This window comes from Ricinus communis, chromosome 2, assembly GCF_019578655.1.
Source record: "Ricinus communis isolate WT05 ecotype wild-type chromosome 2, ASM1957865v1, whole genome shotgun sequence".
NCBI lineage: Eukaryota > Viridiplantae > Streptophyta > Magnoliopsida > Malpighiales > Euphorbiaceae > Ricinus > Ricinus communis.
In genome coordinates this window covers 11,958,974-11,972,335 of record NC_063257.1, presented here as the reverse complement: position 1 = coordinate 11,972,335, position 13,362 = coordinate 11,958,974, and the positions used below count along the sequence as shown (strand labels likewise).

The following is a 13,362-nucleotide window of genomic DNA, read 5'->3' as shown; positions in this document are numbered from 1 at the left end:
TAACTAGTCATTTACTTTCTAATATTGTTAAAATAATAAATTACTTGTTAATTATATAATAATTTCTTATTCTAAGAAGTAGAATATAAAATTATATTTATAATTAATAAATTAATTTATAAATTTCTTTGAAATACTTTATATATTGTATTGTAGTGTTCAAAATTTTATTAAGATAAACAAGAAAAGAGTTCTACATTATTATTATTTTAAGATATAAATAATTTAAAAATATTAGAAACTAAATTAAACTGTTCTATAAAAAATTATATAACTTTTTCTTATAAATATTATTTTTACATTATTTATTGGTCGTATAATATAAAAATAAACTATTAATTTTTTAGTTTTTATGAGTGAAAATATTAATAAATTAATTTTTCAATTAGTCTATATATATAATCTAAAATTTATTTTTACCGTATTATTTTTCTAATAGACAACCACAAGTAAATTTAGTTTTATTTTATCCGAATTACATTATTTATATATTAAAATAAGCAAGTAAATTTATTTTTACTTTACTCTTATTTCTTAAAAATATTAAAATGCTAAAGCAATTATTAAAGAATGACTCGGTCTTTCCATAAACTCTCCCTTCATTTAGCGACATTTTTTATTTAAAATGTTTTAGATAAAACTATAAATCTTTAAATTCTTAACGGATAATTGATTGCAATATCTTAAAATTAGCTTAATTGAATTTTAGTGTCTGATATAATATAATTAAATATTTTCTTAAAATAATCTCTTAACCTCATTAATTTATTAGGCATCTAAAGATATTATTAGTGATAGTTTTTCTATTTAATAATATTTATAATTTTCATTTTCTATTATTACAATAAAAATATAAAATATCATAATATTATGAGTTCAAGAATTTTGATTTTTTCTGTTAATTTTTAATATTCTATTTTGGCCAGCAAAGTTTTTTTTTTTAATTTTAAGAATATTATTCTATTATTAAAAGATTAATGTAGATATCCAATTAATTAACATAGATATTTTTAAACATCATGACCAATTTTTTTCTCTAATATGATTAATTGTTTTTGGGTGTTATCTTAAGTTTCTGGACTAAACCAAACTGTCTTTTTATTTATCATCTGCTTTAATTAAATTGACTAACATTAAAATCTTAAAAATAAAAATATTGGTGAAATTGAATTTTATTAAATAAAAGGGAGAAAAATTTTAATATTGTCAAAATTTAACTTATTATTTTAATTTTATAGTAATGTGAGAATGCCATTTTCCTTTTTCTTTCAACAGTAATAATAATAATAAAAAATAATAATAATTTCAAACATAATTGTAAGAAAAATCAGCTTTTAAAATAAATAAAAAAAGAAAAGAAAAGAGAGTAAATGAATATTATATGAGTTAATAATGGGAAAGATTAGTAGTTGAAGCTTAGCAAGAGACAGCTGTTTTCAGGAGTGTTTTGGGTGCAAAACCTACAGAACAAGTGTCATTCTGTCAGCGTTCATTTCTGTGCGCACAGAAAAATACGACGCGTACGTATACACAAAATTCCTGCTCCTTTGTTTGTCTGCCGACGTGGACGTGCTGCTGGCTACTGGATCTTTGTCTTTTGTCCACAGGAGAAAAGCACAACTGTTCTAGAGACTTCTATTGAAGGAGGGAATTTATAACCCCCATAAATAATAGGTTTAATTGTCAAAAAAACTATTTATGTATTTTATTTAAATTTTTAATTTTTGATAATATACTATAATATTTGATTTAATTATTTTTAATAAAATTATTTGCTAATTAACCAACGTGACGTAGCTCCGACCACTATAATAATTTATTATTATCATAATTTATTTTCAAACATTTTAAAGGTTTTCTAATAATATTTCTTTTTTTTTTTATTTTACCTCCCAATTTTCATTAGCTTTAAAATCTTTCCTATACATTTAGATATTTTCATTTTAGTCCTTGTTAATTTTAAAAAAGAAAATTTCATGTCTCTTTTCTTTTAAAGGATTGGTTTTATCTCTAAATTTGGTTTTCTCATTAAAAGTCCTTTTTCAAATAAAATTTTATAGGGCAAAGCATCAACGAAAAAGAACGTAACCATTAATATAGAAATACGAAATAATGGAATATAATTTAATTTAAATAACTAATCAGATTATAAAGAAAAAACAAGAAAATAAGCCAATACAAAATCATGAAGTCAACAAGGGCTTTCATTGTTATACTTAGAGCTTGATTAACTATAGAAAATTTTACAACATTAACTAACCAAGCAAGTTCAATAATGTCACTCACTCTGAATCCATACTTTGAACAAGATGCCTTCTCATTAATAAGATGAAATACTCTAATAACATCATATTCAACTAAAATTCTTTATAAAGTTTCAACTTATGGCTTTTCATTGCACTATGCAGAATGTGAAGAGGCAAAAACACTTCTAAATATGCTATTCAAATGTTGTTTTCGTTTGGAATAAATAAAAATAAATTAAAAAAATTATATCAGAAAAATCTAAAATATTAACAAATAATTTATAATTTACATGGCCCTAACATATATATATATATATATATATATATATAATACATGATTTGCTGCAAAATAAAAAATAAATTCAAATCAAATAAATTTGTAAGACTAAATAAAAAAAGAAAAGGTTATTTTTTTAGAAATGCCGGTTGTGATTGCAATACTCTTTCATCCTTTCCTCCAATGGACTGAACTTACCTTATAGTTGAATATGTAAGATAATCGTCTATACCAAAATTTTGTTGATAAATTTTATTGTCTTATATCAGTGTAGAATCCAATAGATCGCTAACCTCATCGTCTTCCTTTATGATAGATGGCTTCTTCTTAGTGATCATTGATAAAAGATTTCAAGTTACCTTTTAGAACTTCAATCAACTTCTCCAAATTTTATAATTATTGATTGCATGAAGGTGGGTCATTGGAGGACTTACAAGAACTTGAAATAGCTATAGAACTTTTTTCTTTGATGAAAATATACAGAGAGAAGAAAGTTTAGAGAACTTTTCTAGGGTTGAAAGAACTTTTTTTTTTTTAAATTCGCCTTCATTAAAAAGGTGAAAAACTTTCCTTTAAATCAAAGTTAATTAGATTTCTTAATTACTGAACCATTAATCACTACTGTTGACTTATATGGTTGTCATTATTATTTTGTTGATATTTTTTTAGTTTCCATAATTCATATAACAAAATTAAGTTGATAATTAAAATTAGAATTAGTAGTTTGTAAAAAATGGCAACCTTAGATTTTATTATATATAAAGACTATGGTTCGATTCTTGGGTTTACCCCTAATTTTTATTTTATATATTTATTTTTAATCCGCTTAATTTTTTTTATTTTATGAGATGTAAGACTAGAGAAATTGATATCTTACGCTTAAGTAAATAGTAAAAATTATAATTACTATTACATTAGAATTAAATAAAATTAAGCATCAATGAAAAGATTAGTACCGTATTAGGTTCAATATAATTTCTATTTCTAAGTACGTTGTTCAATATACTTGTTGGTTCAACCCTAACTATATGCACCTACAATTCAATGGTAGACATTAATTTAGTACAATAACTTAGATCAAAACTTAAATAAGGTTATAGAGTTTTATGAGTATAATACTTTATGATTCAAGGGTCCATATTTCTTTTGTAGACAATGTTTAGTAATCATGCATGAGATCAAAGTTTAATTGTAAATAGATTTAATAGTTTGTATTTCGAGAATGTACGAGTTTATGATTCGAGGGTATACGATTCGAGTGCAATGTGTTCATTAAGTACTATAAGAGGTAATGAAAGATTAATTAAGCATAAATATCACATTCTTATGCCAATAATGTATGTGGGTTTATGATTTAACAAGTTTACATTTAGTTTATAGATATTGCTTTAGTAGTCTTGCATGAAATAATTCTTAATTAAGTTTAATTTAGAGTTTAATCAAAGGTTGTAGTAATTATATTATACACATTTTATAAAACTAAGTGTAAATAATCGAAATAGTAACTTTATATAGATCTATATATCGCAATTGCAATTAATGTACCACATCTTGATTAATAGGTACAATCTTAATTTGGGTATATTATTAAATAAAAGAAAGTATTACGTCTTCATCAATAGGTCACAATTTTTAAATTAATAGGTCCAAAGCAAGCATGACAAAACATAAATTTAAAGTGATCAGTGTATAATTAATATTAATTTAGATTATAGGCTACTATGAACTCATGCTAGTTGTCTATATGGCACCATAATTGTATTTTAGTGGATAATTAATTTTTCTTTGGTACATACATGATGCCTCGTTTTGGTGCCATTCTATGCATAATTACAACATGAAAGCATGCACTCACACACTCTTACTCTAAATCTCTAAACCATTTTTTAAAGACTAAATGAAAAAATAAGGAATCAACCTAAAAAACAAATGTCTTAAACACCATTATCAACTAGGATAGCTAGACGTTCTATTGAATGGAGACACTCTATTTTTCGGCAAGGGAGCAACTTGAAAAACTTAAAGAGTAATATCAAAGAGATGAAGGCAAGAGAAGGGAAGGCTTTTGGTGATGAAAGCATGTATGAGACCCTTCTCAAGAGGACTCCTTTACTCAACTTATATAAGATTTTCTTGCAGGGTATTCAAGGGGTAAAAAATGAACAAGCTCGCATGAACATTCTAGTTATTGATTTGTTAGTGAGCTTATGTGAAATTTGGGCATGTTTCTATTTTTTATTATGCTATTTTGAAGTAAGAAGATTGAACCTTAGGTTCAGATATATGGAACACTAGATGTTTGGATTTTTTATTAATATTAAATGTTTTGTTAAGATGTTTTATACTGAAATGAAAAGATGTTGATTTGTCTAGTTACATGGTTATATATAGAGTACTTATGATATTTCATATTATTCAAGAAAGTTCTAGTAGTCTTTCTTTCAATTTAATAATGAGTTAGTAGTCTATGACATGGAGAATGAAGGTTTAAGAGTCATTCCTAGTTAATTGAGTTACCTTGTTAATTAAAGTTAAATTAAAATAACCAACAAAATTAGATTATAATAAAGATTTTGATAGAAAATAGATTAAGCCTCTTTAGACCTTAAATTATTATTCTCTTTTCTTAAGATAGGTCATATAACAAGATGCATTATTAGGATATATTTTTTCTTAAATCATGCAATTTTTCATGACACTTATTGAAAAAATATTTTAATCTTAAAGTAGTAACATGTCAAATAAACTGCAAAGTATTAAGCACACCTTCTAATGGCTGAAACTTTATTAAAAAATACCATGCATGCAGATGTAATATAATTCAAAAGAATATTGCTATGAACAATTCTTGCATATATTAAAAAACTTTGAACCCAGATTATGAAAAAAAATATATTTACTATTGCATTATAAAAACAAATATTAAAATTAAAATATTGGTCCAAATAAAAGAAAAAAGCTAACACAAATTTCACTAGTCTAAAATATTAATAAACCGATTAACTACAAAGATATTCCTCATCTTTTTTAGTCAATATGAATTTAAATGATACTCATGTTTTAGGCTTTTTACAACGACAAATTTGTTGCAACTGGCTTCCAATCTACTTTTAGCAATGCAATCTTCTTGTTCAGGTATTGGCACATAGAAATAGAAATGATAGTAGATATTTTGATATTCAACTGGATAAAAAATAATAGCAATGAGCCTTTTGTTGCCCAAATGTTCTCTAACGAATGAAATTGGAATGGACTACAATAATTGAAAATAAAAATTATATAACGATTATAATTCCTTCAAAGAAAAAAGAATATAAAGCCTTAAGAAGCTTGTACTTCCAGTCACATGTTTCAAGACAAACTACAAAGCGAGGATGGTGGTTTTGAGGCATTATGAAAAATGGGTGATCAATTACAAAAGAAAAATAAAAAAAGAATTAAGATATTAAAACATAAAAAAGATAATAAAAAAAAGACTCACCTTCAATATTAACATTATGCGCCAGTATAATCAAGATATTAGATGAAGAAGAATAGAGAGAGTGATTAAGTAAAGATTAAGAGATGAATCATTAGAATATTAAACTGAAGTCATACTAACAATTTTTTTTATACTAAAAACTTACTTCGTTAAGTATATCCTTTGGTAAATCAAAAGTCATAACTAAATTCAAATTGCACCATTGTATTCCCATTGATAGTAAATGCAAAGTTTAATGTTTGACCATGCTAATTTTTAGTAGCCATATTTAGTACTTTCAAGTATATCGCCTAATTTCTAGAGGTTTTTTAAGAATATTTAAATTTCTAATACTTCCATATACAAATAGATACAATGCAAATAAATATTTTCTCATAAATATTTCTTTAACAGTTGCTATAACTAAAGCTTGCTTAAAAAAATTGAGCCATGGCCCATACAAACGTACATTATAAGAAAATCATCAACCTTTACAAGATCAAACTGGTGCATCTGTTAAAAGTCTATCTTAGTCTAAACCCTAAATATAAAGATCTTTCTTAAACTAAAGATAAATATCAAAATAAATAATTTAAAGAATTGAATATTATTCAATTCATTTAAGAACATAGAAACAATAATCTAAAATAAATATTTCACAAGACGAGCTCTAATGATAGAGCCTAGAAGGAAAATAAGAAAAATAAGAGCCCAACCCATTTGGTTACTATGATTATTCTCATGACAATTAACAGAATGAAACTCAATCTTGTTTGTTGAGATTCTACCGTCGATGGTGATTGATTAGGCATGTATTGGTTTTAGATTGCCGTTAAAGGAGTTATACACTTTTGTGGCATCATCCGAAGTACGAAAACTTTTGAAGAGACTACTAGTTACACTTAGAACATGTGATATATATTCTTCCCAAGATTCATATACTTCAGGTTTCAAACCTCTAAAAATAATATAATTTATTTTTTAATTTGCCATTCTTTATTGAGTTAATTGCCATTTAAAAAAAGAATAAAAAAATTCAGACAACGAGAAAAATAGTGAAAAATCATATAGAATGAAGAAGAAAGACAAATCAACGAGAGAGAAAAAGAGAAAGAGAAGAGAGAGACGACAAAAGAGAAAGAGAGAGAATCAAGATGTTGAGTTAATGAGTGAGATTGAATGGTTCAAGATCTCTGCACAATAGCATTAACTAAGAGAAAGAGACTATTTCTTAATTTCAAATTTCAAATTCTATAAAAAAAATTCATAACCCTAAACTCAAATTTCATCAAGGGCAGTCAAGTTATTGCACATTTGAACTATTACATACAAGTCCACAAAAAATAAAAAAATAAAACCTTACATAATTGCCCTTCTAATATGGATCAAACTGATTCAGAATGATTTACCGTAAAATTAAAATACAGAATATCACTATAAAATACTCAAAATGTCATAAAATAAGTAACTACATTTCTAATTCATGAACACATGCTATTTGTTTAATCAAAGAATAATATCATTTTTATGTAATAAAATCCATTATATAACTGGTCATTAAGAAAGAAAAATTTAAAATTTATTGATGTTTTTTTCTAAAGAGTCAAAAATATTTCTAAATTTCATGCTTTTCTAATTTTAAAATATGTGATTTTTAAAAATGAATATTAATACGTACTTCAAATTATTAGTGATCTTAACTATATGCAATAACAATGTTAATAATTTTGATTATAAAATCTTAAAACCATATTTGATCGTTGCAAAATCAAATTCATTGTAAAGCTAGTGAAAAGATGAAATCTATAGTATTATAAGATCATAAAATGATTGTTAGATTTGGCTGAAATTAAAGAAAAAAATATATTTTCTTTGTTTCGCCACTCACCATTTTCATTCAAATTGATTGATGATACTATAATAGATATAAGCCTAGATTGTAGCAAGTTAAATAGCAACACTATCAGCCGTTGTGGTCACTTAGTTAAAGCGTCATTTCAATATAAATTTATGACGTTAGTGGGTATACTAAAAATCACTAACGATTTAAAATACACACTATTATTTAATAAAATGAATACAAATACTTGCAGTTTAAAAAGAACATGAAACCACATGTATATCATATTCTTTTTCTTATAATCCAAACAAGAATAGAAAGGGAGGGAAAAAAGGAATAGAAAAAAAAAAGAAAAAGAAAAAAGAAAAGAAGAAGAATCTCCCCTTTATGGCAATGAATTTGTCCAACATAGAAAGGTGCAATGAGCCAACGAAAAGGAACCATGGGACTTCCATTTGACTCCCGTCACCTCTTGTGATATTTTAGTGGGCTACTTCGTTTTCCATCTCAGATTTTCTCCTCAGGGGGAGGCGGGTAGGTAAGATAAACCTGGGGCATAGGCTACAGGATTGTCCATCTCTAGCCACAATGTGTACCTATCCACCTAGAAAACAAACAACCAATGAGAAGTTTGTAGTAAATTAAATAATCAAATGACATTCCATTATATATATATTACTAAAAGATTTATTTATATTTTGTGTATTTATTTTGACAAATAAATATTTAATATATACTTAAATATTTTATTATCAGATAAATAATTAATAAATAGTATTAATTTTTTATTATTTCAGTTAGTCTTTTTAGAATTTAAAATATTTTATATTCATATTTTTTAGTCGGTTAAAGATGTAAATTATACTTAAAATTTTATTAAAAATTTAGATTTTTAAATATAATATCATATGATTTTTTTATGATGCCAAAGTTTAAAGTTTGACACTTATATTATTAATTAATATTTAAATATAGAATAAAGTAAATATATATTTATTTACGCTTTATATTTAATAAATATTTATGTGCAAAATTTATTAGGAATATAAACTATTCTTGAAATCTTCCCAAACACCATAAATTCTTAAATCATCTATCTAACATGTGTAAAAGTTATTTGATTTTTTAAGAAAATAGGGTCACTTATAGATAATGTGCTTTGGTGGAGAAAGGTGCATGAGAATTCAAATACCTTTGACAATATGCCCCGTGCATATCGTACGTCATCATCATCATCAAATTCACCCTTGAGGATATTTCTATATGTATATTTTTAATGATCATCAATGTCAATTTTGCTCTATGTCAGGTTGTGGAAGAAAGGCAAACGCCATGACTACCATTAAAAGTTATATATTTCTTTAAACATACGTGTGTATATATTTATATATAAGTATTTTATATGTTAGTATCTTAATATATATTTTATTATTTAAAATTAATAAATATATATTTATAAATGTATAGATAAGGTAATAAAAATTTCTTTTAATTTAATTAAATTTAAATTTTAAATATTTTTGAGCAAGTATTTTGTCGCTCTCTAGATTAATTTAGATATATATATATAAAAAAATTAATAAATATATATTAATTATTTATCAATTTAATTTATAAATAAAATATACAAATTAGAGAACGGTTTCTCTTTGCATACGCAGACATGAAAATTAATAAGAATGCATATATCAACATTATAGTGGACCCAAATCTCCTCAACTTCCACCTGGAATCAAAACCGCGTATATAACAGGGAAACATCATATTTATATGTCTCCCTCAAATTGATCCTACTATAAGTAAATATTAATTCGACACTTGCCATTTCATGATTGGTTCGCCCATTAAAATTCTTACAATATCCTAGGATTCAGAGTTCAGAGTCTGTCTCGGACATATATCAACCATAAACGCATCTCTTTCACTTCTGCAACTGCTTGGAACCTCACTTCCTTCACTTTAATGTCCAAATTTCAATGGACCAATTAATCCATACCTTTTCCATTCTCTATATAAACGTATAACTGGATGACACTGTCCCCTACCAGCAGCAAACCATCCATAATTTGTTTCTTTCTTTCCCTGCTGCTTACAGAGATTCCATTAATGCAAGAGCAAACCAGTAGCAATCACCATGGGGGTACCTCTTCATGCTACAGAGGTGTACGTAAGAGAAAATGGGGGAAGTGGGTGTCTGAGATACGCGAACCCGGGAAGAAAACTAGGATTTGGTTAGGTAGTTTTGAGACACCTGAAATGGCAGCCACTGCTTATGATGTTGCTGCTTTATATTTCAGAGGACGTGAAGCTAAGCTTAATTTCCCTCATTTAGTTCACGATCTTCCTAATCCAGCAAGTCCTAATGCTGATGACATCCGAATGGCAGCCCACGAAGCTGCCCTTCGCCTTAGGTCATTGCCTATACCCGAGCGTGAAGGCAGCAATGGCGGTGGCGGTGGCGGGAGCGGGGGCAGTGGCTCCAGCTCCAGCGTGGTGGGTCCTATCACGGTTAGGCTGTCGCCGAGAGAGATTCAAGCTATCAATGAGTCACCATTGGACTCACCCAAGATGTGGATGCAAATGGCAACAATGGAAGACTCTATGATGTTTGCCAATGATGATGGTGTGGATGATGAGTGGGATAGCATGCAAAATGATTCTCTATGGGATTCTTAATTAGGTATCTCTATACTTCTCCGGATTCAATACTTCATTAATTCTGCAGAATCGTGCTTTCTGATACTAATTATTGATTAATTATTTGTAGCCTCCAATATATAATAATTCAATAGTTATGATTCCTGGTTTAGTACATTGGTACGAACATAAACATGGACTAAGCAAGAATATCTGGTTTTTCCTTATTATTGGAAAAGAAGAAAAAGAAAGGAAGGGCTCTGAATTTTGAAGGAGGGACTTTCTAGTATTCGGTGTCATAGTTACTGTACTGTTCCATTGAATAGTAAACGAAGGAAAAGGGTTGAAAACTTTGTAGTTATAGTTTCATAAAAAAAGGTGAAAGGTTCTGATTTTGGGTTCATCAATTTGATTGGTGGTGTAGTGCAATGGGGGCCACACGTATTGACATCTAAAGGCCTCTCTTTTGTCACTCTCTTGTAATTTTATTTTGTTGTTTTGTTAGTATATGTAATATAATTATAATATTTTTCCTAATTGATTGGAATGAGATTTTGTTGTTTCTTTTGTATTTATTTTTTAATTAATAATAATTTGTGTTACCTTTTATTTATTTTCTAGGTGTATCTCAAAATGAACTCACACTACTTCTATATCCAAAGGGTCAAAATGGCCATTGGAAACCTCACAAGTTATTAAATTATAAATTATTTATTTCTTGATTTTCCATTATGATCAATTAAACCCTTGAAAGTTGAACTTTGGAGATTTTATATTGTATGAGTTTATTGATAAATAGATATTCATATTTCACATATCATAAATTAATTAATGAGATAATTAAATTAAGTCAAAGTTTTTATTTTAAAGATTTAAATGTATATTACGAAATAAAAGATTGTTAATTTGAATTATCTATATTCTTAGTTAAATCTTTTAAGATGCTTTTTGAGAAAGTAGAAATATATTAAACTCACTTGTGGAAAATAATAAATTATTAAAATAATATTAAATATTCTTTTATAAGATTTCACATGCAATTTAAATATTTTTTTCTTGTATTAAGAATATCAAGAAGTTAGGAAAATTTAAATTTATATTATATTGTTAATTAAATATTGTATTTAAGTTGATTAGGGAAAACATTGACAGAATTCGAAATATGCAAAATCTAGTAATACAATTTTAATAATAGTAATTATAATAATGATGATATCATTATTATTTTATTATTGTTATTACTATTATTACTATTAATACTGTTATTATCATTACCATTATTTTCAGAAATCTATAAGAAATTTAGACATATCTAAGCATCTTAAAAATAAAAATATTTAAAATCAAATGTAACATTTCTTATTTAACTTTCATTTAACTCTTAAAAATGAAACCTTTTTAAGTAAAAGTGATTCTTTTATTAATGTTGACATGTTAAAGTGGTTATTATACAATTGCAAGCGGCTTTTTCTTAATTTAAAACATTTGAATTCTTATTATTATTTTAGAATAAAAATAATTAAAATTCTCAATTTATAGTAGTTTTAGAAATGATTTCCTTTTTAGGGTAGATTTTGGTCAAATTTCGTATATGTAGATACTATTCACCAGTTGGACTCGGCGGACAACACTATCCTCTAATTGGACCGGCAGGTAAGTATTGTCCACCATTCTATGGACAGAGCCTTTATTTTTAAAAAAATAATAGTAAACTTGTCCATCAATTCAATTGGAGGACATATTTTAAATTATATTAAAAAGAGTTATGTGGTGGACGGGTTTGAAATGTCGACAAAAATTGCAGAGAATGTCTATCCATTTTAATGGCTGGCATATAATAATAATAATTATAACTAATTAAATTTAGTTATTACATAAAATGGTCAAGTACATATATAATAATAGTATTTATGTGTCATAGTCTTTTCTGTGGACATTTGATCTTAGTCCCTGGTTCTCGGAGCATTTCTACGTGTAGTATCCATCTCAATGAAAGAAGGATCACGTGATTGAATAGGTTGAAAACTATCATGAATAGCTTCAACATCATCAATATCATTGCAACCATCTGCATCAGTATCGGTATCTCAGGCATCACTCAGAGTTGCATATATATCTGTTGGCATTATACACAACTGAGAAAATTTGTAAAAGGCTATCAGAACGGATGACTGAAATGGTGAACAGAAAAATGATGGCAACATCTTATCTAATGGTGTCTGTGTTAGTTGCGAGTCAAAAATATTATGATTATGGCATAAAAAATATTGTAAGAGAAGGTCAAAAAGGTGTGAAATTATCTCTAGCCCACTCTATGAATGGACCTGATGATGGAAAAGGGATGAAGAATGATGGTGCAGAAGGACTTACCATAAAGCTTGATGGATCAGCAAACGGGTTTTGCTGAGATTGCATAAGGATATTTAAAGATGTACTTGTTGCAGAAGGAGCTATATATGAAGTTGATACTCTATAAAAACTGTTGATTATGATATGAGACTGGTTCTGCCACTGTAGCACATGTCACGGTAGGTGGGATGGGTACTTCTCTATGCTTATTGCGTCGACATCCTGGTGGTTGGGAACTTCTGTGTTGGGACCCTGAACATCTTCATACAATGGCTAGGTAGCAGATGTAAGATGTAGGGGAGGCATAGTGATAGTACATCTATCCTTATTTAGTGCCTCATGACAACTCCTAGCAAGTCAATGTGTGGTTTCGATGGACTTCGTCATCCCAATATGCTCAAGTGCATCAGCCTAGACAAAAGTTATGAAAAGAATAATAAATCATAGTGTTGCAGATATATGCATACAATTTTAAAATGAAGGTAAGATCAACTGACTGATGCTCCGATTGCAGCCCCTCGATATGAGATCCACCTATGTGTGACACGTCGAT

At 27.1% G+C, this 13,362-nt stretch overlaps 1 protein-coding gene across 1 annotated transcript; it reads left to right on the top strand.

Annotated features, from left to right (window-relative positions):
• Nucleotides 1–9,750: 9,750 nt before the first annotated feature.
• On the top strand, nucleotides 9,751–11,010 carry LOC8278146 (ethylene-responsive transcription factor ERF021). The gene has a single exon (XM_002534050.4). It carries the CDS (start codon nucleotides 9,852–9,854, stop codon nucleotides 10,497–10,499), a length of 648 nt encoding a protein of 215 aa, XP_002534096.3. The 5' UTR covers nucleotides 9,751–9,851; the 3' UTR covers nucleotides 10,500–11,010.
• The last annotated feature ends 2,352 nt before the right edge of the window (nucleotides 11,011–13,362 follow it).

What these genes read in the sequence shown, in the direction of transcription:
- LOC8278146 (XM_002534050.4), top strand. Translation starts at nt 9,852, where the DNA reads ATGACACTGTCCCCTACCAGCAGCAAACCATCCATAATTTGTTTCTTT.